This window comes from Mastigoproctus giganteus, chromosome 13 (assembly GCF_048544385.1).
Source record: "Mastigoproctus giganteus isolate SK-2022 chromosome 13, ASM4854438v1, whole genome shotgun sequence".
NCBI lineage: Eukaryota > Metazoa > Arthropoda > Arachnida > Uropygi > Thelyphonidae > Mastigoproctus > Mastigoproctus giganteus.
This window is the reverse complement of record NC_143587.1, coordinates 94,921,367-94,946,796: the sequence shown is the minus strand read 5'-3', so window position 1 is coordinate 94,946,796 and position 25,430 is coordinate 94,921,367. Positions and strand designations below refer to the sequence as shown.

General features: G+C 35.3%; 1 protein-coding gene across 1 annotated transcript in view; it reads left to right on the top strand.

The window, feature by feature from the left end:
• Positions 1-25,430, top strand: part of LOC150076266 (GRIP1-associated protein 1-like) — a 370,153-nt gene that overhangs the window by 267,122 nt on the left and 77,601 nt on the right. The window contains exon 20 of the mRNA XM_090387422.1: positions 10,881-10,985. Within this exon, the coding sequence (XP_090243548.1) occupies positions 10,881-10,985 (105 nt within the window). The remainder of the gene's footprint in view (positions 1-10,880; positions 10,986-25,430) is intronic.

Genomic DNA, 25,430 nt, shown 5'->3' with positions numbered 1-25,430 from the left:
TGGCCTTAGTTGCTAATGCTCCTAAAAACAAAAAAACAAACAAACAAGATCACCTCGCCGGTGCCTAGTCTCCGGATGCTGCAACTTGCAGAATTTAAGCCTTTCTAAGTAAGAGCACCCCTTTGTCCATCTCATCAATCTTGTTTCCATTCTCTGTACTTGTTCTAGAAACTCTACATCCTTCCTAAAATGAGGCCTCCAGACCTATACATAGCACTCAAGGTGTGTCCTGACCATTGCCTTATAGAAGGGGATAATCACCTGTTTGGCTCTGCTAGCAAAATTCCTATATATCATTGATAAAACTTCTGACCTACTCTGGCAGTACTTTGCAGTGCTCAGAGAACTTCATATCTGACTGCACAATTACCCCCAGATCTTTTTCATTCTCCACCTCCCTGAGTTTAGTACCACACAGTTGGTATGTTTCTCTTCGGTTACTGCTACCCATATGCAGTACTTTGCATTTGTCAATGTTATAAAGCCTTGAGGTGTATATCTGCCTAACTTTTCTAGATCCTATTGCAGTAGCATACTGTCTTCACTGTCATTAACAACTCCACCAACCTTTGTATTATCTGCAAACTTGGACATTAAACCTTATATAACTTCATCGATATCATTGATAAATACTCAAAACAACAATGGGACCGAACCCTGCAGATCCACTGATAATTTTAAGAAGGATGTAGAGCTGTTGAAATGAGTACAGAGAAGGGCAACAAGATTAGTGAATGGAACAAAGGGTTGCTCTTATGAAGGAAGGCTTAAGTTTTGCAGATTACAGTGTCTGAAGACTAGGCACCTGCGAGGTGATCTGATTGAGGTGTATAAAGCCTTGAATGGTTTGAGCATGCTCAGTGCTGATGGAATTCTTCCTCTTGCTCAGAATAATCACCTTAGAGGTAGAAATTCAAATTGAGGAAAGACAGTTGTAGGATAGATGTGCGGAAGTTTGCCTTTAGCCAGCGGGTAGTTGATTGGTGGAACAGACTTCCATCTTTTGTTGTGGAAGTTGATAGCCTAAATAAATTTAAGGCTGAGCTGGACAGGTATTTGAAACGAACGGAGGGGTAAAATGGGAGCGGTTTTTTTTTTTTTTTTGGTTGATGCTGCAATAGCTTGCTTTCTTGCCTCTTCTAATGCTAATAATATTAGACCAGGTAGAGCAGTGTCCATTTATTACCACTCTCTGCCATCTCCCACTCAACCATCCCTTTATCCATTGAAGCAACTTTCCCTTAATGCTATACTGCTCCAATTTGTACAGCAGTCTTCCATGTGCAACAGTATCAAAAACTTTCCTGAAATACAAGTATATGATATCAAAATTATTTTTTGCATTCAGTTCCTTTGTGACCACATCATAATATCCAATCAAATTAGTCAGACAAGACTTGCCCTTAACAAACCCATGCTGTGTCTGAACTGTTACTGCAGTCTTGTCTAGATGATTCTGTGCATTACTTCTTTAACCAGTGACTCCATTATTTTCACTGGAACAGAAGTTAAACTAACAGGTCTATAATTATTGTGTTACCCTTTGAATCCCCTTTGTGAATTGGGGATACATTTGCACTTCCAGTCCATGGGACCTCCCCTGAATCTAAGGATGCTCTCATAATTATGGCTAAGGTTTGCTTACTTCCCTTGCTGCCTTCTTCAATGTAACTGGATAGATTCCATCTGCCCCAGGCGCTTTTTTATGTTTAACTTTAAAAATTTCTCCTCCACTTTGCTCTGCGTTATTAAAAAATCATTTAGCTCCCTGTTAGAGTTTAGTAAACTTCTGTCCTGCCCTTCCTTACAGAATTCCTCATGTCTGAATGTAAATGCAAAATACTCATTCAGTTTGCCAGCTATTTGAGCAGAATCATCAACGGTTGAACCACCAACATCAAGTGGACCAATCTGATTCATCCCCTTTCTCAGGCGCCTCCGTAGCCAGGTGTGAAGGAGCAGCAGTGCGTAGCACATGCTTCTTGATTAGACTGGGGTTCGAGCCCGTCACCACCAAATACGGAGGATGCAGAAAGGTCAGGGAATGACCACCGCACATCTCGGAGCAATATGGCCTTAGTTTCTAATGCTCCTAAAAACCAAATAACAAATAGACAACAACAACAAACATCCCCTTCCTCCTAGAAGTAAAGAAGTCTGTTGTTTTTTTTTTGCATCCTTTGCCAAAGATTTCTCGTAATTAGCCTTTGCTTGCCTAACCTGCTTTATGACCTGATTACAGACTAGCTTATATCTGCCATAGGCTTCTGTGTCACCTGTTAATTTATATGCATTCTATGCATTTTTCTTCTCTGCCATTAGTTCATCTGGCATCCATTTAGGTGTAAATCTTGAACACTATTTCCTTGTTGGTATGAAAAGCATAGTAGCTTACAAGATTAATTCATTTAGAATTCACTGTTTTTAACATCACCAGTTTATCCCACTGTATAGAATTTAAAAACTTGTAGTCAGTTTTTAAAAATTTCCAGCCAATATCTGGAAAGTCAAAATTCCCCATTACAAGACATTCTGATTTACTGGCCCACTCTATTTCTCTGCCAATTGTTCGTTGTACTCATCAGAGTCATTAGGCCTATAACACACTCCTACTCCCATTTTCCCTTTCCAAGTGTTTATGTCACACCAAACTGACTCAGTATTGCACTGTCCACCCATATCAACTGGATGCACTTCCTTAGATTTTGTGTTTCTTAACTAATTCTGGGACTTCAATATCTTAAATTTTGCCTACACATATTTATGAATTCCTGTATTTTCCAAAGAATCTGGAATAATAAATCATACATTTAATGCAGTTCACATGTCCACTTGTAATAATATAGTAGTTTACTCTTAATTGATATAGCTCAAACTAATATTTATTACATTGAGCTATATCCATTAAGGTATAGCTCAAACTAAATAATTACTAACATTATATGGTAGTGAAGTATAGAATTGTTGCTTTTCTGACTCTGAAAACAGATTTGTAATGTAATTCCTGGCTGATCAAATTATCCAACATCTATATATATATATATTCACTAAACTTTGAATTACAATTGACTTTTTTCGTTTTATAGTGTAGGAAGTTTGGAAGGGCCAAAACATTCTAAATAATCAATTTCAAATTAAACTGTGTTGAATTATCTATGTTTCACTATATGTAGAATTCAATTCTGTGTAACACAGCTTATTGCATGACCTGTTGTGAATTTCATTTGAAAGGATTTTTTCTTTGGGGAAGGAACTAAAACACATTGACATTTGCATGCTTTTGTGTATAAGTTTATAAAATTGTCAGAAGCTTAGCAAAGCATGATTGTTGGCCACAATTACCTTCCTCGTTTCTTTGATGCTTTAATTGTGAGCATTTTTGAATTTTTCGCCCCCCACCCCCAAGAAGTAGTGTTTAGATTATTCTCCACATATTTGCTTATGATTATTTTCAACCATGCTGCATGGAAGCCTGTTGTAACTAAGGGTTGTGGAGTTGTGTTTAATTTCATCTTCTAATTTTTCAGAATCACTAACTTGTTGTTCTGCATGTGTTGCCCAATTTTATATTTATTAGTGGCTTGAATTTAGTTATGCATGTGACCAAGGAACTGGCAGTGGTTGTGGAAAGTGATATTGTTCATAAAGAATAATCATGGTAAAAATTTATAGACACAGTTAAGTCTAGAAGCAAAGCCTCAGGCTATGAAAGTTATATAGAGTTATTTTACATTATTATTTATTTTTTTTATTATTAGCTGTATGGTGCAAGGAAGCCTGAAGCTTATGCTGCACCAGCCAAAAAAAAAAAAAAAAAAAAAAAAAAAAAGGAGAGAGAGAGAGAGAGAGAGAGAGAGAGAGAGAGAGAGAGAGAGAGAAATAGAAGGGAATTACCAAGGAAGAGAAGAATGAAGCATATCCTCTTTCTGTACAAACCAAGTTTGCTCATAGCTATGTACAGAAAGAAGCTATACCTGATACATTTGTTTAAGGATTTTATGATGTGTCAGTGTCTGAGGCTATAACCTGATGCATACAATAACTCTAATTAGACTTAATGAAAATAGCCCACAAAGCAAACAACTCTTTAAAATCATGATTAGGAGCACATAGTTTGTTACTGTCATAAGAACTCAAACACTGTGATCATTGCAATTGATGTGCAAAGAAGTAGTTAACTAACCAGTCAACCTTATGGTAAATTAGGACTGTATTGAAACTGTTGAGTTGGGGTGCAGGTTGTACAGAGCTTGCAGACATATATGCCTTAGTGTTTCAGTAACACTTATGTGGGCATTAATAATAAAAAAAAAAAAAGGAAGTAAAGTCAAATAATTTTTTTCCAGCATCATATATTCTGTAATGATGTTATTTTGAACAGATGTATAGGCATAGAATTGAGTGCTTTTACCAGTTTTGCAGTACTATAATTTTTTTAAAGTTAAGCAAAAATTTTGTGACTCTAATGCTCTATTAGTCATGATCATTCATTTGTTGAACTTCTGTAGTGAAAGCATTTATCCATAAATATACTGGCACAAATAGATTGTTTTTGATCAGATTCACATAGGGCATGGCCATTTTCATAGCAAATGAAAGGAGGTCACGACCATAAATCTCTCAGTTAAGGAGCAGAAATGGTATATAGAAAACCTCGTCAGTCCTTTTACTTTTTTTCTGAGATGTGATTTGGATTGGCTTGCAATCAGTTTAAATCAGGATTGGATGTTGTTTTCTTAACAGCTTCAGACAGATTTTCAGTTTTATGTTCCGCTTTGTAGGATCACATATCAAATCATTATGAAACTCAAACACATAATCTGATCAAAGAAAAGTCATGACTTTTTGGCATTATATGCTTCATCTGGATTAGATCAGATCACTTTTCTCATTTTGATTCACAAAATATTAATACAAAATTTTTTTCTTTCACAAAATATTAATATTAGATGAAATGTTGGGATATTCTGTGGGATGTCTGTAGCTGGTACAGACAATCTGTGTGCCAGGTTCTCTATTAGTGGTATGGTGGACATGGAAATTCTAGACCAGTGGTATGCATATCCCTATAGAAGGGACTTGAAGGGGGTATACTGGCATATGAATTTGGCTTTATTGAAAAATGATGTGCAGGCAATTCCTTCTTTACGAGTTTTCACTTTACGAATTCCTGCTTTTACAATTTTTTTTTTTTCAAGTATCAAGTATCAACAAAATCAAAAAATTAATGTTAAACATTCATAAATCCCGCATTTCAAACACACTTGTAGCTATACAATACAAGGCACCCCGCTTTACGATATTAATCTGTTCTAGAGACACCACTCTATCTTGAAAATATTATAATGTGAACCCAATAACACATTGTTTTTTAGTTATTCATTCCAAGACCTTGGAGGTTGAAATTTTTGCTGTATAACTAAGCTATTTATCTCTCTAAAAGGTCATTTTTATAATGTAAATTATATTTGTTACCATTTCAAATCATTAAAATGCACTACACTTTAATCATTATCATATGTTCTGTTATAAGAATCAGTTTTGAATGCCTTTGCAATATTTTTCTAAAGCACATTTCTGGAGGCCACGACCATAAAACAATAAAAACAATTTGCAGTTTCTGGTTTATTGGGCTTTTCTGTTAATGCAGTCAATTATAAATGTGTCGTAAACACAATGTTATTACATTTGCGAAAATACCGATAGCTGGAATTGTGTGGGTTTTTGCATTATTATGGTGAAATGTGTTTCTCCTTCAGTGCAATCTTCAATCATATAAAAAACATAAATAAATTTTCAGAATATTCTTTTCATCCCTTTTTTTTTTTAAGCTTTTTTAACTTGTTACTACCTGTGAATCACGTTAGTTGTAATCTCACGTGCGTGTATCATGTTAGTTAGTTGCAATTTGTGTGTGCCATACAAAAAAAAGGTTATTCGTGCTATCGTGAAATTTATAAAGAAAAGAGATCTTGGAAACCAGTGCCTCTTTAAGCATTTCTGAAGAAGATGACTCCTTGTGCAACAAACCAACAACGAGTGCCAACCCAATAATGAGTAATCAATGAGTGTGCATTTAGTTGATGATGAAGAATAAACATTAACATTTGTAAGTCATAAATAATTTCTTTAAATTATAATTTGCTTGAATTTACAGGCTGTTTTCATTTCTTTGGATAAATCAATCATTGTTTAAACATAAACTAATTAGCTAACTAATTTCATTGTTGAGAACATAACCCCTGTTTTTAACATTGTCTATGGGAAATAAATTCCTGCTTTATGAGTATGCATGCTAGGAATGAATTAACTTTTAATGTTTGAACTACCTGTCTAAATTTTTAATATTTTGTGAATTTAAAAATAAATTCACATCATGTGTTAATCACGTGCTCAGTTAATTTGTCAGTTGTCATCAGTGTTATAAAAATTTTTTTGAAACTGTATTTAGGGGACACAAACTTCATAGAAAAAAATACGGGGTGTTCCATAATGAATTGCACTTTTGTTTTCTTTATAACTTGAAAGTTGTAAGTCTGCCATAGGCTTCTGTTTGTTTACTTGTCTATTCAAATGAAAATGAGCCTCATCAGAGAACATTTTGTCCTCTGACGAGGCTTATTTTCATTTGAATAGACACATAAACAAACAGAACTGATGATATTGGAGTGAGAATAATCCAAGACTGAAACACCAGAGAGAGATGCATTGTCCTAAAGTTACTGTTTGGGCTGCAATGTCAGCTTCTGGAACAATCGGCCTGTACTTCTTTGAGGACTCACGTGGCCAGGCTTTAACGGTTAATTCTGGACACTATGTTCGAATGTTGAAAGATTTTCTGATGTCACAACTGCAGGAATTGCCAGGATACAATGGTCTCTGAAAGTTTTTAAATTCTGTACAGTGGGATCGACTGATGATGTTACCAACAGTAAATTCTAAGTGGGAAGCATTCAAGGAATTAATCGTGGAAGCTACTAGGCTTTTCATCTTCGATTAAGAAATATTGTTCAAGGCTTAGACCTAAATGGTTATCAAATGAACTAATGAGACTCATGACAGAGAAGAAAATGCATGGGATGCACATAAATTATCAAGCGACTCAGAAGCCTATGGCAGATAAAAGCTAGTCCGTAATCAGGTCACAAAGGAGGTTAGGCAGGCAAAGGCAGATTACGAGAAATCTTTGGCAAAGGATGCTAAGAAAAACAGCAAGGATTTCTTTACTTATATAAACTCTAAAAGGAAGGGGGATGAATCTGATTGGTCCACTTGATATCGATGGTTCGACTGTTGATGACCCTGCTCAGATAGCAAACAAACTGAATGAGTATTTTGTATCTACATTCACACATGAGAAGTTAAGGTTTGAAAATGCCACAAGGTTATCAAATTGTAGCAGGGTGCTTAATGATTTTGTAATAACTGAGAGCGAAGTGGAGGAGAAATTGTTGAAGTTAAACATAAGAAAGGCACCTGGGGTGAATGGGATCTATCCAGTTATATTAAAGGAGGCGGCAAAGCAACTAAGCAAACCCTTAGCCATAATTATGAGAGCATGCTTGGACTCAGGGGAGGTTCCCACGGACTGGAGATGTGCAAATGTATCCCCAATTCACAAAGGGCGATTGAAGGGTGACACGAGTAATTACAGACCAGTTAGTTTAACTTCTGTTCTGGGTAAAATGATGGAGTCACTGGTTAAAGATGCATTGCAGGATCATCTAGACAAGACTGCAGCAATAATTCAGACACAGCATGGGTTTGTTAAGGGAAAGTCTTGTCTGACAAATTTGATAGAATATTATGATGTGGTTACAAAGGAACTGGATGCAAAAAATAATTTTGATATCATATATTTGAATTTCAGGAAAGCTTTTGACACTGTTGCGCATGAAAGACTATTGTACAAATTGGAGCAGAATGGTATTAAGGATAAGTTGCTACAATGGATAAAAGGATGGTTAAGTGGGAGAAGACAGAGGGTGGTAATCAATGGGTGCTGCTCTTTGTGGACTAATGTTATTAGTGGAGTCCCACAGGATTCGGTGTTGGGTCCTCTGTTGTTTTGTATATTAATCAATGATATTGATGAAGGTATATCAGGCTTAATGTCGAAGTTTGCAGATGATACAAAGGTTGTTAATGACAGTAATGGCAGTGTGCTACTGCAACAGGATCTAGATAATTTGGGCAGATGGGCTAAGAAGTGGCAACTGAAGTTTAACCTTGACAAATGCAAAGTACTGCATATGGGTAAAAGTAACCCCAGAAAAACGTACCAACTGTGTGGTACTACACTTAAGGTGGTAGAAAATGAAAAAGACCTGTGAGTAATTGTGCAGTCAGATATGAAGTTTTCTGAGCAATGCAGACAGGCTGCCAGGGCAGGTCATGGGGTTTTGTCAATGATATATAGGAATTTTGCTAGCAGGGAAAAGGAGGTGATTATCCCTCTGTATAAGGCAATGGTCAGCCCACGCCTTGAGTACTGCGTACAGGTCTGGAGGCCTCATTTTAGGAAGGATGTAGATTTACCTGAGCGTGTACATAGAAGGGCAACAAGATTGGTGAGGGGAATGAAGGGATCCTCTTACCAAGTGAGGCTTAAGTTCTGCAAATTGCAGTGGCTGGAGACTAGGCACCTGCACAGTGATCTGATTGAGGTGTATAAGGCCTTGAATGGGTTGAGCATGCTGAATTCTGATGGGATCCTTCCACTTGTTCAGATTACGAACCTAAGGGGACATAAATTCAAATTAAGAAAGGACAGATGTAGAATAGATGTGCGGAAATTTGCCTTTAGCCAGCGGGTGGTTAATTGCTGGAACAAACTTCCATCTGGCATTGTGGAAGTTGATAGGTTGAATAAATTTAAGGAGGAACTGGACAGGCATTTGGAGGGAATGGTGTGATTTTTTTTTTTTTTTTTTGGCTGATGCTGCATAAGCTCATACACTTGCTTTCTTGCATCACATGCCACTACTACTACAATAGCAGGACATGGTTCCAGCAAGATGGGGCGACTCATCACACATCGAATGTAACATTACCAGTGGTTCGCGAACTGTTTCCAGAAAAACTCATTTCACATAGAGGTGACATCAACTGGCCTCCAAGATGTCCTGATTTATTCCCACTTGATTTTTGTTTGTGGGGCTACCTCAAGAGCCATGTTTACTCCAATAATCCAATAACAAGAGGGGAACAATTAAAAGAAAATATCCACCATGAAATTGAAAGCATTCTGCCGGCAATGTGTCGCTACGTCTTTGAAAATTTGAGGGTTAAGTTTGATGAGCATAGTTGTCATGACAGACGTCATATCAGTGATCTGATTTTTAGAAAATAATTTTCCATTAAGTGTAGAATATCTTGTTTTTTAAAATGCATATTTTTTTCATTATGATTTTTTCAAAAGTGCAGTTCATTATGGAACACCTTGTATAATGGAGCTACAGTATTCTTTGTAAAAGTCATATGAGGTATGTCGGCTTAGAAGGTTGTCTATCACTGTTCTAGACCATTTCTATACTCGAGCTGTTCACAATATAAGTGTTATCATTCTGAGGTACATCTAGTTGTTTTCATGTGGGTGGTGGATTCTATGGTAGCCATGAACCTCTGGATATATCCTACATTATATTTTGAATAGATCTCTCCCCCCCCCCCATTCCACATACACATTCATCCTTGCTATTGTTGGAAACTCATACCTGTATTTTTTTCTGTATAATCCTTCAGTTTGAAAATGGGGTTAGAAAAAAAATTTTTTTTTATTAAAGTAAATTATACAGTGGATTCTGGTTATTTGGGCCACCGGTTAATCGGGGCAGCCATTTATTTGGGGCAAATCTTAAAAAACAGATCCCAATCGAGAAAATAGCCAGGGTTTACTTTGCTTAATTGGGGCAGGAGACCGCAGCACTGAAGATTACCCTACGATTGTCTCCGACTGTACCACATAGTTCTGTTGGATTTCTGGAGGTCACAACCATAAAACAATCAGCAGTCACCTGTTTATTGGGCTTTTGTGTTAGTGACATCTGTCATAAACTGATAGTAAACTCGATCTTATTGAATTTGCGATAATACCGACAGCTGGAATTCTGTGGGTTATTATGGTAAAATGTGTTTACACTTCTATGGAATCTTCAATCGTATAAAAAAAAATAATTTTAATAATCTTCTCTTCATTCCTATTTTTAAAGCTTTGTAATTTGTTACTCTGTTCTCACTTACGTGTATCGTGTTACTTGCAATTTGTGTGTGACGTGTTCTTTGTTATTGATTGCTTATCTTTTTACTGTTTTAAATTTTAACCCCCACCCACAAATGACAGTGAACAGAAATGTCAACTAGTTTAGTTAGTATGTACATATTACAGTACATATTAATTCTTCCAATTATCACGTATATTCTTCCGAATTGCACGTATCATTTAATTTTTTAATTGGTAAGATAATAAAGGGTAAATTTTTACTTAATATATCTTTACTTTTATAGCCTGTGGATAATATTCCTCCTATTTTTGCTAATTAGAATCGCTGTTTAATTGAATGAAAATTCAATTCACAAACGCGATCACAATGACCGGCGTTTATTACACATTGTATAGTGAACAGTACTTTACAATGGTGACTCCACCGTAACGTGATTTGATTGTACAGTGAACCAGTTGTAAAGGGGGGGGGGGGACATTGTATTTTTAACTATTTACGTGAAACTTCGGATAATTGGGCAGCCGCTTAATCGGGCCAAAATGCACTAGTCCCGATGTGTCCCAAATAACCAGAATCGACTGTAGTAGTAATTTTTAATAAGCATTTGCTTATTGGAAAATTTCTGTTTATTTTTATTTTACTTTATTTGTAATGCAGTCTTCTCCGAATCGAGCCACTCCTACTGGCCTAGATCAAGAGACTAATGATTTATTGGCACGATTAGCTTCACTTCAAGAGGAGAATTGGATACTAGAGGAAAAGGTAATGGCACTTCATAAACTATTATGTAATTTTGATAATATATAATGTGGTGCAAAAAAAAAGAAAGGAGTCAGAGTAATCTTGCATGAAGTAAAGTTGTTATTAGAAATGAGAAAATAAAATTTTTGATAGTGAAGAGAAGAATATAACTTTTGTTGAACCTATAGGCATATTCAGTTTTATAATGTTAGTGAGTATGAGTGAGTAATAAAAATTTGTTTGTAAAAGTAGTCTTGGAGCTATATACATTCTGGATTAAAAAAAAAAAAAAACTTAGAATAAGTATATTTCATTTTTGTAGTGCATATATTATTATTATTATTATTATTATTAGTAGTAGTGTCAAATGATGAAAGGAAGCAAGCTTATACAGCATTGGGGAAAAAAAAAAAAAAAAAAACTTCAAACCTCATCGGTCCATCACCTCTAATATGTCTCTTTCAATATTTGTAAAATAATAAGAGGCGTTTACCTCAATATAGTACGTAGAACACTTCCGTATGATACTCTCCAGAAATTAAAACGAAAAAAATAAAAAAACTTACATTAGAGTAAAAAATAATTAAAAACCAATTAATACAATTAAAAATCAATTTAATGCAATTAAAAATATTAAAAAGAATCTAATGAAAATATTCAAAATCATTTTCCTTCCTTCGTATTGTGCATTTCAGCTCTGATTCATACTATATGTTTCAACATATGTATAATTCTTACTTAAATTTATTCAAACTACCCACTTCCACAACTCCAAACAGACAGTAAGTTACTCTCTAGCTGAAAGTAAATTCACACACATCTATCCTGCAGCCATCCTTTTTAAAATTATGTCCCCGTGTGTGTGTGCGTGCGTGCATGTGTGTGTGTGTGTTGCCCAAGAAACCGTATAAGAATATCATCATCATTAATACAGCAGCAGTGGTGCATATGACATAAGCGTGACACATCACCTGATAAGTGCCTTTTTTTTCTTTTTCTTAGAAAAAAATTTTTGGGGGTTTCTGAATTATCCATGAGTATGTCAGCTTATATATATGATCAAATTAATCCAAAAATTAAATAGAGAAATAAAAATTACTGAAAAATAAATAAGAAAAATAATAGAAAAGTTAACAATTTTAATTTAGCCTAAATATATATATATATATATATATATATATATGTGTGTGTGTGTGTGTGTGTGTGTGTGTGTGTGTGTGTGTGTGTGTGTGTCAGTCAGTTTTTCTTAAAAGATTTCAATATTTATTTATATGGATTGTTTTTTTTTTAAATAAAACATTAAATGAAACAATTCGTATAATAAGCATTCATAATATATACTAGGGGGCTTCGGCCCCTGCTCGCTGTGCTTGCTTCTTTTGATAAAATAAAATAAAATACTTACAGAAGCTTTTGACACTATGTGTGTCTCTTCCTCAGCTATGAATACATAAATATGTTACATATGGAAATCAAGAATGGTACCGCGAGGTCATGCTAGATGAACAAAGCATGAGCACGAGGTTCATCTAGCATGATCATGCTAAAACAGAAGCTTGTTTTATCACAGTAAAACAAGCTTCTGTCACGTATTTTAGTATTTGTTATGTATTACCACGTAACCTGCAACCCTCTTCTCCCATTGACTGAATAAATATCACCAGGAGGAAAATTATTTTAATGTATAGAAAGATATGTAGTTTTAAAAATAAATTTAAAAAACATATTGATTTTATTTTTTATCACTTTGTGCTTTTCAAAAAAATCAGAAAAAAATATTAATTCTGCCAAAAATTAAAAAAGAAAGAAAAGTATCATCAAAAAGTCTAGTCTGAAATCTATTATTATGATCCATTTTCCAGTTGAAAAGGTCACTATGTGCACAAAATATTAAATGTATGCATGTATTTCTGCTTATTATATGTACAGATACTTCTAAAAAAATTAATGTGTGTAGATATTAGATACAATTCTACACTTTAATTTTCATATTTTTTCAAAATTTTATTTCAAATTTGGTGTGCTTCACAACACACAAAATGTGATACCTACTTTGCTTCCTGTAGAGTCCAGTGTGATTAAATATCATGTTACATTTCCACTTCTTTACTATGTAAAAACAAAATCTTTCAAAAACAACTGCTGCATGAGGTAGATGCTTACTTTACTTGTGGGAGTGGACAGGTAATTAATCTTGAATGCTAAACAAACATGTAAATTTGGTAATTTTCATACAAATGGATAAAGTATTACACACAGTGGCTTGGCACCAGATAGGTGCTCACATTTAATTACTCTGCAAAAACCATAAGTAAAATATTTGACTATATTTAGGAAGCTAGAAATAACTTAAAATTTTTCATCATTAATTAATGGGTAATGTGTGAGCATTAGTTTTGAACCTGAATTAGCACCTGAATTAGCATTCAGGAGCAGCACCACTACTGAGAGACTGAGTTTATTTAATCCATTTAAAGCCTTAAACACATCAATCAGGTCTGCCACAAGTGCCTAATATCCAAGCACTGCAATTTGCAGAACTATAGTTTTTTATGGTAAGAGTACCCTTTTGTGTTCTTAACTAATCTGGTTGCCCTTTTCTGCACCTTTTCCAAGAGATTCATATCTTTCTTAACATAGGACTTGTATCCAATACTCAAAATGTGTCCTAATCATTGCATTATACAATGGGATAATCACCCTCCTTGTCCTTGCTGGGAAAGTTCCTGTATATCAGGGGTGGCCAACTTAATTTGTGATGCAATCTACTTTTTTGCTTCAAAATGTGCTGCGATCTACCATCTCAAGAATTTCATTGCACATGGTTAAAAAAGTTAATCAACACACATTGAAAAATGTTGTTTATAAATTTTAAAATTAAATACAATTCAAAATTCTTATTTTAAATTCATACATATTTAAATTTTTAATTTATGTGAAGTTCGTGTCATCTGCCAAGCTTTCAAAATTGGTGATATATTGTGATAAGGCCAACCATAAAGAATCTTCAGTATGTAAGTCTGTAAGAGTAGTGCGATTCTTCGTCTTTGTTTGTTTAAAATACGAAAAGGCTGATTCATATAGACATGTGGAACCGAAACAGGAATTTAAAAGTTCACTGCATTTTTTTACATCTGAATACTTTTCTCGGCAAACATATTTCCAAAAGTCTTTTTCTGATGATTTGGCTTTTAGGAAGATATCGTTTCAAAATGTAATAATTTCATTTTCAAGTAATATTGTCTCGATGTGAAAAATCTCAGCGTTTTTTCTGCAATTTACATTACATGGGCATTAAGTCGACATTAAATGGACAAGAAATATATTGAACAATATCTTCAATTGTTTTAAAATCACTGAATCTGGTTTCAAAATCATCCACAACTTTCTTAATTTCAGAAACATATTTCTCACTATTAAATCCAAAAACAGGATATTTTTGCAAATCATCTTGCATATTTGCAAAATGATCTGAATTTTTTTCTTTGAGATCCTTAGCCATTGCCAAAAATTGATATTTATATGCAGAAATACAGTAAACCCCCGCTATTCGCGGGGGTTACGTTCCTGAGAAATGCTGCGAATACCGAAAACACGAATACTGAGTTATGGCTCCCACAGTAATAAAGGGGTTCCGTTCCAAAGTATGAAATATATAAGAAAAACTAGTCTAAAATTTTGTCTATGTATGTATTATATGTACTTTCATAGTATGACTATGTACATAGACAGTACATAGTGAAATGCAAGCATATGGCTTCGAAATGAAAATAAGAAACAATTTAATATTAAATGTAATATTTATTACAAATTTCAAACCAGCGCCTTTGCTAGCTAAAAAACTTATCCCGCCAGTGCTATCAACAGTTTCGCTAAAGTGTTGATAAAGGAGTTTTGCCCTTTCACGAATGATGAGTGAACTTAACGGAGTTTTATTTTGAGTTCGGTGAAATGCAAGCCACAGATTTAAAGCTTTTTCCATTTTTTCTAATTACAGAGCAAATTTTTGAAGCAGTTAGCACGTTTTCACGGACACTACAGCAGATTTTTTCTTCCGATTTCTTGATTGATTGTACCGTTGACTCATTGATTTTATAATGTTTTACCACTGAGGAGACACTTTCACCATTAGAAATTTTATCTAATAACTCAATTTTATTAACTAATGTCATCAACTTCTTTGATCTTTTCACATTTCCCTTGTTATTCCTAGCCATATTTTTGTACGGGTTAGGAAGAAATTGTCCACAATAAAGTTACTTTCTTCCATTAACACACTCAAAAAAGTCTGTTTTACGCTGCAAAACGGTAGATTTTTCACTTTTTAAGCATATCAATTTATAAGCATATAAATTAAAAGCAAATGACGAAACCTTCCATGACAAGCGCATAACACACACTGAACAAGGATTAGCGGGAAACATCCATGCTGGGATTTTGTCACCGCACTCCCCCCCCACCCACTGAGCGCTGTTTTGACCGGGAAAGATAATTTTAGCCACGCCCATGTCTTTTATGGTGGAAAATGTTCACGGCGCTTTAAAATTCACATTTTTTTAGGTTTCATTTTATATTAAATCAGCGACCGCGAATACAGATACCGCGAATAGCGGGGGTTTACTGTACTACAAATCATGTCACCCACATTTTTATTTTTTTCTTGTAATTCCAAATTCAGATCACTTAATTTACTGGTAAAATCTGCCAAAAATGCCAGATTACACAACTGATAATCATCTCCCCTTCGATCAACAAATTTCTTAATTTCATTCAGCAAATTTTGAAATCTCTGTAGAAACTTACTCCGACTCTCATTGGTTCATTTTCATTGAGTTGCATTTTGAAAAGTCTCCTTTAAAGAGATTGTCCTCTGATGGAATTCACGATTTTCCATAATACTTTTAGTATTTAATCTTTTGCTGGCTAACACTTGTTGGTGGATAATACAGTGGTATAACCCAAAAAATCTGGAACTTCATCATCCTTTTGGCATGATGCGATGATCTGTTAAGTTGCCCCGTCATTGCTTTAGCTCCATCTGTTGTTATTGATATGCGCTTAAATAGTGGAAATTTAATTTTTTCAATAAAATTTTTGAATGTGTTAAATACACTGGTGTTCAAAGAAAGTGCATCACTCCTTAAAATTGCAATTGTCATCCGAAAAGCGTAAGTATATGGTAATATTTCTTACAGACTGCATCAGATTGACACATGTAGCTGATGACATAATATTGTTGGCGCCTCCGTAGCCAGGTGGGAAGGAGCAGCAGTGCATAGCACACGCTTCTTGATTAGACCGGGGTTCGAGCCCGTCACCAACAAATACGGAGGATGTGGAAAGGTCAGAGAATGACCACCGCATATCCCGGAGCAATATGGCCTTAGTTGCTAATGCTCCTAAAAACCAAACTAACTAACTAACATAATATTGCATCAGCTATTACTTTCAGCTATATAAGCACGCTCTGCAAGAGTTGCAGTCATTCTTTGCTTGTATCAGGATGGAAAGTTACATGCAGTTGACGCCACGAAGAAAGAGTGCTATTGTTGCTTTACGTGAGGAAGGATATTCTTCCCGTCATATTGCTTATAGATTGTCTTGCAATCAGTCGACAGTGAGTAGATTTCTTTCCAAACTCAAGAATACTGGTTCTGCTGATAGGAAAAAAGGAACCGGACACAAATGAGTCTCTATGCCAAAACAGGACTGCATTTTGAAGCGCTTATGCCTTGAAAACGTAAAACTTCTTCGTCTGAGCTGAAAAGAGAATGCGAAGAACATACAAAAGTGGTAGCAAGTGCAGTAATAGTCAGAAGACGCCTCTTCAAAAATGGACATGTAGCCAGTCGTCCTAAGAAGAAGTCCCTCCTCACACAAAAAATGAAAAATGCCCGATTAATTTAGTGTAAGGAGCATGTCAAATGGACCCCCAAGCAGTGGAAGTCAGTTATTTTCTCGGATGAGAAGAAATTCAACCTACATGGCTCTGATGGGAGACAAACGATTCGCCGTAGACGTGGTGAAGAATACCATTCAGACAGTATGGTGTCTACAGTGAAATTCCCTACCAGCCAAATGATGTGGGGGTGCGTTTTGTATCGCAGAGTAGATCACCTGGAGTTTATAAAAGGCTCCGTAAATGCCAATGGATACCTGACTATATTGGAAGGCAAATTGCTGCCAACCATTAGAGACCATTTCAAACTGCCAAGTAACTACATCTTTCAAGACAACTCTGCTCCTTGTCATTGGACAAAAGTGTAAGTAGGCACTTCTGTAGTTACTTTAGCTTCATTTCTGCATTAGAGATGCAACAGTGATGTGTTTACATTTGTTACAGGTGAAAAAATGGTTGGAAGAACGGTCTATTACAGCGCGGACCTGAATCCTGTTGGAATCATGTGGAATCTGCAGTTGCCAGAAAGAAGACAAAGACCCTTCATGAACTTCAGAAAGCCATAATTCATGTTTGGAACCATGAACTATCAGTTGTTTATCTTCAGAAAGTGATCTTGTCAATGCCTCAAAGGTGTGCTGCTGTCATCAGGGCCAGAGGCGGTTCAACTAAATATTAGTTTGCACCTGGTGAACTTTTCATTTTGTTTTCCATGTAAAATGATAAACTGAAGCAAATTGAGGGCTTCTGATAACATTTCAGCCATAATTGTTGTGTTTACCAAAACTGTTGTATAAAGGTTGCATATGCTAATTTTGGAATATTTTGAGAGCACCTGTCAAATATTACTTAGCTTTGCCTTAGTTATTAATAAATATCTTTTGTTTATATTTCTATATGTGATGCTAGTCATTAATGGAATATACCATCGCAAAAAAGGTTAGAAATGTGAAATTCCTAGGTGATGCACTTTCTTTAAACACCAATGTATATCAAGACCTCTAGTTCCTTCTTTTAACAAAACAATACCGAGCAGTTCTTCTCTAGTGGCAGAATCATCAAAAACCATAAGAATAAAAATGAGCAATTGAGCTGTATCACTGACATCTGTAGATTCATCCAATTGAAAAGAAAAGGACACACAATTAGCAATATGAGCACGCAATTATTCACTCACATTTTTACTCATTTTTTCGATGCTTCGCATCACAGTATTTCAAGGTAATTGCAGATCTTGAAGAGCACTTTTAATTTAATTTTTGTTCTTAAAATTTTCAAAGAGAATCTGTTATTTCTAAAAATAAGGCTTTGATGAATTGACCATCAGAAAATGGTTTGCATTTTTTTGCAAGAAGATGACTCACTTTAAATGATGCTACAGTTACTGCTTTAGATTGTAAATTAGGAGGCATGAATAATCTGGATTTAAGTTCTTTTGATTTATTTTTTCTATGGTCACTATTAGGCAGAAAATCCGATTGGTATTTACCATGGAGTGCGTTGAAATGCCTTTCTAAATTTCCTCTTTTAGGTATAGCCATGGAATCATTGCAAATTAAACAATAACATTTTTCTTTTATCATTACAAAAAAGTATTCTAGTTCCCACTCTTGATGAAAATTATATGTTTTGCTCCTTTTCATAGTATTCATTTTAAATCAAAGGGTATTAAATTAACATATAAGAACTGTCCAGTTATTAATGTTAAGTAAGCTAAATAAGAATTCGACACATACACTATGCTCTTCACAATGTAACTGTGTGAATTTTCACTAGACATGCTTTGCGGCTGCATACTGACAAGAGTAGACAGGTTCAACGGATTTGTAATAAGCATATGCAGTGGGGTGCATAATAATAATAACATTTAGATTTTGACTAATCCAATTTTTATATATACTGTATTTAAAATTCGTCGTGATCGACTTGTTGGCCACCACTGCTGTATATCATTGACAGAACCCTCATGAACTTTTCTAGCAACCTGTCTGCACTGCACAGAGAACTTTGTGTTGGACTGTACAGTTACCTGTACATATCTTTCGTTCTCAACCACCTCAAATGTGGTAACATAGTAGTGTTGATGAAGAAAACATTTTTTTGAGAAATATTCATATACCAGCATTATAAGTTTCTGACAGTTGGGTTCTGAGCATTGTAGTTAGGCTACTAAGACAAATCATATAGTTTTGTTAATGGTATACAGGAATTTTACCAGCAGGGACAGGGAGGTGGTTTTCTTGTTGTATGAGGCAATGGTTAGGCTGTATCTTTTGTGGCGCCTCCGTAGCCAGGTGGGAAAGAGCAGCAGTGTGTAGCACACCCTTCTTGATTAGACCGGGGTTCGAGCCCGTCACCACCAAATACGGAGGATGCGGAAAGGTCAGGGAATGACCACTGCATATCCCGGAGCAATATGGCCTTAGTTGCTAATGCTCCTAAAAACCAAATAACAAACAAGCTGTATCTTGAGTAACACATATGAGTCTGGTAGTCTCATTTTAGGAAGGATATGAATCTGTTGGATTGGGTGCAGAGAACAGCAACCCGATTAGTCGAGAACACGTTTTGGGTACTCTTACCATAAAAAGACTTTAGTTCTGTAAATTAGAGCATCTGGAGCTATGCACCTCTAAGCAGATCTAATTGAAGTGTTTAAGACCTTAAGTGGATTGAGTGAATTAAATGGGCAGAGTTAGGATTTTCAATTTAAGTTTAAATTGAAAAAGGACAGTTATGGAATAGATATGTGAAAAGTTGCTTTAAGCCAGAGAGTGATTGATTATTTGAACAAGCTGTTGCCTTGGTATTAGTAGTAATAGAGGCATGTGATGCAAGAAAGCAAGCTTATGTAGCATTGGCCAAAAAAAAACCCATTTCACACATCCATTCCCTTTGAAAGTTTGTCCAGTTCCTCCTTAAATTTTTTAAGCTATCAAATTCCACAACGATAGATGGAAGTTTTTCCCAACAATCAACTACCAGCTGGCTAAAGGCAAATTTCTGCACATCTATTCTACAAATGTCTTTTCTCAATTTGAATTTATGACCCATCAGGTTCGTAATCTGAGCAAGAGGAAGAATCCCATCAGAATCAAGCCTGCTCAACCCATTCAAGGGCTTATATGCCTCAATCAGATCACCTCATAGGTGCCTAGTCTCCAGATGCTGCAGTTCGCAGAACTTAAGCCTTTCTTGGTAAGAGGACCCCTTTGTTCTGCTCACCAATCTTGTTGCCCTTCTCTGTGCTCACTTAAGCAACTCTGCATCCTTCCTAAAATGAAGCCTCCAGATCTGTACGCAGTACTCAAGGCATGGCCTGACCATTGCCTTATACCAGGGGTCTCCAACCTTTTTCATCGGAGGGCCACATAGAAAATTCATAATAAATGGTGTGCCGGAGTCGGTGCAGTTTTGACGACTAAAAACACTGTAAACCAAAAAACGCAATTTTAGCAACTTCACCAGGTCAAACGGGGTGTACAAGATAGAAAAACTATGAAAAATTATAAATAAGGGATATTTATTGTAAATAAAGACATAGTCATATTAAAAATCACAATTTTTATTATTATAATCCCATTTGATATTACAGAAATAGCAAATCAATGAGATGTTTGTAGTTGTTTTGATTTAGCAATAATTGAAATGTTAGGTTTAGTAGCAGAAGTTCCCAATCTTAAAAAGTCTTGCAAATGTTCATCTGTCATTCTTGATCGATGTTTGGATTTTATATATTTCATTTTTGAATATGTTTGTTCACATAGGTAAGTGCTACCAAAAATAGAAATTATTCTTCTTGCTAATTTTTTTTAATTTTGGAAATTCATTTTCTGTCCAAGTTTTATAAAAGTTAATTAATGTTTCATTTTTCAGTAATGTTTTCAGGTTATTGTTACTTTGAAGATCTATGATTTCTAATTGTAGATCTTGATCTATTTGTGAAACATTTACATCAAATGGGTTCTGAAATAATGTAAATAATTTTCTATTGTTTTCGAAATCAACAAATCGATCAACAAATGCTTCCATCAATAATTCAAGATTTTGGACAAAATTGTCAGTAGAAAAATCACAATTGGGCATATTATTATATAAACTTTCACAATACAAAAAATGGGAAAAATTATTTTGTTCAATTTGATTTTTAAATAATTCTAATTTTGTCTGAAATGCTTTAATGTTGTAGAACAAGTCATTTACAAGTATATTGCGACTTTGAAGTTTTTTATACAAAGTATTCAAATGTTCACAAATATCTGTTAAAAATGCAAGTTCCCATAACCATTTAGAGTCTATTAATTCTGGGACTGGTTTTAATTTTTCGTTCATGAATATGTCTATTTCGGTTCTGAGTTGAAAAAATCTTTTTAGCACATTACCGCGACTCAACCATCGCACCTCCATATGATACAACAAATCACCATATTTGCTTTCGATTTCCTCCAAGAAAATTTTAAACTGACGATGGTTCAGGCCATTTTTGTGTATAAAATTCACAATGCTAATTATAGTCGACATGATTGAGTTCGAAGACAAAAATTTACCTCACAACGATTTCTGGTGAATAACACAACGAAATTGCATAGGTCTTTCGATGTTTTTGGAATCAAAATATTTATTAATATGGCCGATGAAACCAATATTTTTTCCAACCATATTCTTTGCACCATTGGTCGTAATTGCTGTCAACAATTCCCAATCAAGCTGCAGGTCTTCAAACACTTTTGATACGCTATAAAATATGTTTTCACCAGAGGTTCTATTCTTCAAGCTTTCAAGTGCAGCCAGTTCTTCTGTGACTTCAAAATTTTGATTTATACCAATTTTGATTTATACCTCATATGTAAATGAGTAACTGTGCTGTATTGGTAATATCTTCACTTTCATCAATTGCAATCGAAAAATTTATAAAATCTGTAACTTTTTGTTTCAGCTGATCTTTAACATTAGCAGACAAGTCTTCGATTCTTCTTGCTAAAGTTGACGCTGATAAACTTATAGCAGCGAAGTGCTTAACTTGATCAGGGCATATTTCTTCTGCAATTGATAGGCACACTCTTTTCACAAACTCGCCATCAGTAAAAGCCCTCCCTTCTTCAGCAATGATTTGAGATGCTCGCAAACTAGCTCTAATTAAATTTAAATTCTGATTAGTGAAACATGTCATCTGTTGTTGTTGCCTCTTGAAATCAAAGCTCAGCTCTTGTAATTTCTTGTTTTGCAACTCTCCTTGAAGTTTATCGTAAGTTGAGGCATGTTTTGTTGTATAATGCCGTTTCAAATTATATTCTTTCAACACAGAAACTGCTTCCTTACATATAAAGCAGGTACATCGGTTATTGTCCCTTATAAAAAAATAATTAATCGACCAAAGTTCATTGAAGACACGACATTTGAAATCAATTTTTCTTTTCCTTGACATCTTGATTCACTAAAATTAAAATAAAAAATTCAAAGTTAAATTAAAAATAATATGCATTTATACAAATAGCACTAATAAATTGTTGCGCATGATAATCGGTGCAGTGGCCTGACGACTAGTCTGAATGAGAATAGCTGACCAGGAGAAAGATTAATACGCGTACTTGTCTTTACATTCCAAACTGCAAAGAACGCATTGCATACAATTCTTTCGCTAATACTTACTTGATTAATATTTAGATTAGTGTTTAGCAATTGTTTTAACAGTCGCTTATTTTAACTTTACTATTTCACTTTTCGACAACTCATGTTCGCCGGAAATACTCGAGGCTATAAACTCATAGCCTTGGGCACTCACACTGTTGGGATTTCCGACATCGCAAGAAACAGTGTTTAACAATGTTACAAAATTATATTTGGACGCATTTACATTATATTTTGATTAAAAATATCCTTATATACGATATGTAGCAACCAAAAAAGATTTCTATAGGATAAATTTCACGAGGCGGATGAAATAGTCTTTCAGGTCGGATGAAATCATCTGGCAGGCCGGATCCGGACCATAGGTTGGGGACCCCTGCCTTATACAAAGGGATAATCACCTCCTTTTCCCTACTAGCAAAATTCCTTTATATCATTGACAATGCAACATGACCTGCTCTGGTAGCCTTTCTGCACTGCTCAGAAAACTTCTTATCTGACTGTGCAATAACTTCCATGTCTTGTTCATTTTCTAAAATCCTACATGTAGTACCACACAGTTCGTATGTTTCTTTGGGGTTACTGTTTACTTCTACCCATGTGCAGTACTTTGCATTTGTCAATGTTAAACTTCAGTTGCCACTTCTCAGCCCATCTGCCGAACTTTTCTAGATCCTGTTGCAGTAGCACACTGCCATGACAGTCATTAACAACTCTACCAACCTTTGTATCATTTGCAAACTTGGACATTAAACGTGATATAACTTCATTGATATCATTGATAAATATACAAAACAAAAGTGAGCCCCGCACTGAACCTAGGGACTACACTAATAACATTAGTCCAAGAAGAGCAGCGTCCATTGATTACCACTCTGTCTTCTCCCACTCAACCGCCCTTTTATCCATTGTAGCAACTTGCCCTTAGTACCATACTGCTTCAATTTGTACAGTAGTCTTCCATGTGCAATAGTATGAAAAGCTTTACTGAAATCAGTATATGGTATCAAAATTACTTTTTGCATCCAGTCCCTTTATAACCACATCATAGTATTCTTTCAAATTTGCCAAACAAGACTTTCCCTTAACAAACCCATGCTGTGTATGAATTATTACTGCAGTCTTGTCTAGGTGATCCTGCAATGCTTCTTTAACCAGTGACTCCATTATTCCCCCGGAACATAAGTTAAACTTACAGGTCTGTTATTACTTCTGTCACCCTTTGTGAATTGGGGATACATTTGCACATCTCCAGTCCAAGGAAACTTTCATAATTATGGCTAAGGTTTTTCTTACTTCCTTTGCTGCCTCCTTTAATATAACTGGATAGATCACATCCACCCCAGGTGCCTTTCTTATGTTCGATTTCAACAATTTCTCCTCCACTTTGCTCTCAGTTAATACAAAATCATTAAGCTCCCTGTTAGATTTTAATAAGCTTCTGTTCTCAGTTCCCTACAGAATTCCTCATGTGTGAATGGAGATGCAAAATACTCATTCAGATTGTCAGCTATCTGAGCAGGATCATCAACACTCGAACCATTGATATCAAGTGGACCAATCTGATTCATCCCCTTCCTTATAGAGTTTATATAAGTAAAGAAGTGCTTGTTGTTTTTTTACCATTCTTTGCTAAAGGTTTCTCATAATCTTCCTTCACTTGCCTAACCTCCTTTGTGACTTGATTACAGAGTAGCTTATTTCTACCATACCTGTGTCACCTGATAATTTCTATGCATCCCATGCATTTTTCTTCTCTGCCATGAGTCTCATTAGATCATCACACATCCATTTAGGCCCAAACCTTGAACAATATTTCTTAATTGTTATGAAAACCTAGTAGCTTCCATGATTAATTCCTTGAATGCTTCCCATTTAGAATTTGTTGTTGATAACATCATCAGTTGGTCCCACTGTATAGAATTTAAAAACTGTCTGAGACCACTGTAGTCACCCTTACAAAAACAAAAACCCTTCCCTTTACCCATGATGCTAGTTTTATCTTTAAGTAAATCCCACATTAGTACACTCATTACTGCCACCTAGTGGTTTCTTTATCTACAAATTCTTAATGTACGAATAATCACTGCTGATAACCAGATCAAGAGTATTACTCTCTCTGATTGCCTCTTGAACATGCTGCTTTAGAAAACAATCATCCAATAAATCCACAAAAGTCTTGCTAATGTGCAAATGACCAACCCACAAGTTCCAGTTCCACCCTTATAAGACATTCTGATTTACTGGCCCACTGTATTTCTCTGTACAATTGTTTGTTGTTCTCATTAGAGTCATTAGGCCTATAACACATATCTATTCTCAATTTTGCTATCCCAGTGCTTATATCACACCGGACTGACTCTGTCCACCCATGTCAACTGGATGCACTTTCTTAGATTTTATGAGTTTCCTAACTAACAGCTTAATCCCTCCTCCCTTCCTATCCTGTATACCCTTTCTGTACACATTGGACTCCCTGAAATTCAATTTTGCACTTTTTATATCTGTGTGACACCACGTCTCTGATATCTCAACAATACCCACCTTTGACGTATTGACCAGTACTTTAAATTCATAAAATTATTTACTATACTCCTAGCATTGGTGTATACGCAAGTATACCTGCACCTGTTTTTGCTCTTACTTAACTTAACACAGCCATGATTTTATTTGTTCCATGATTATCCCCACCAGTCCCAGAACCCCCCATCACAACACCCTCCAGTCCACTCATTCTAATAGAAGCAGTACAAGAATAACTTTCACTTCTGCCTGCGGCTGCTGTTAATCTTTTAGTCTGTGAATCTCCCCGAGCTAACAGTTTTCCGACCCTCCTAACACTGCCTCAATAGCACCAGCAAATACTCTTGCACTCTTTATATTTAAGAGTATCCCATCCCTTTAGAAGCATTCTCTCCTGTTAACAAACACAGACTACA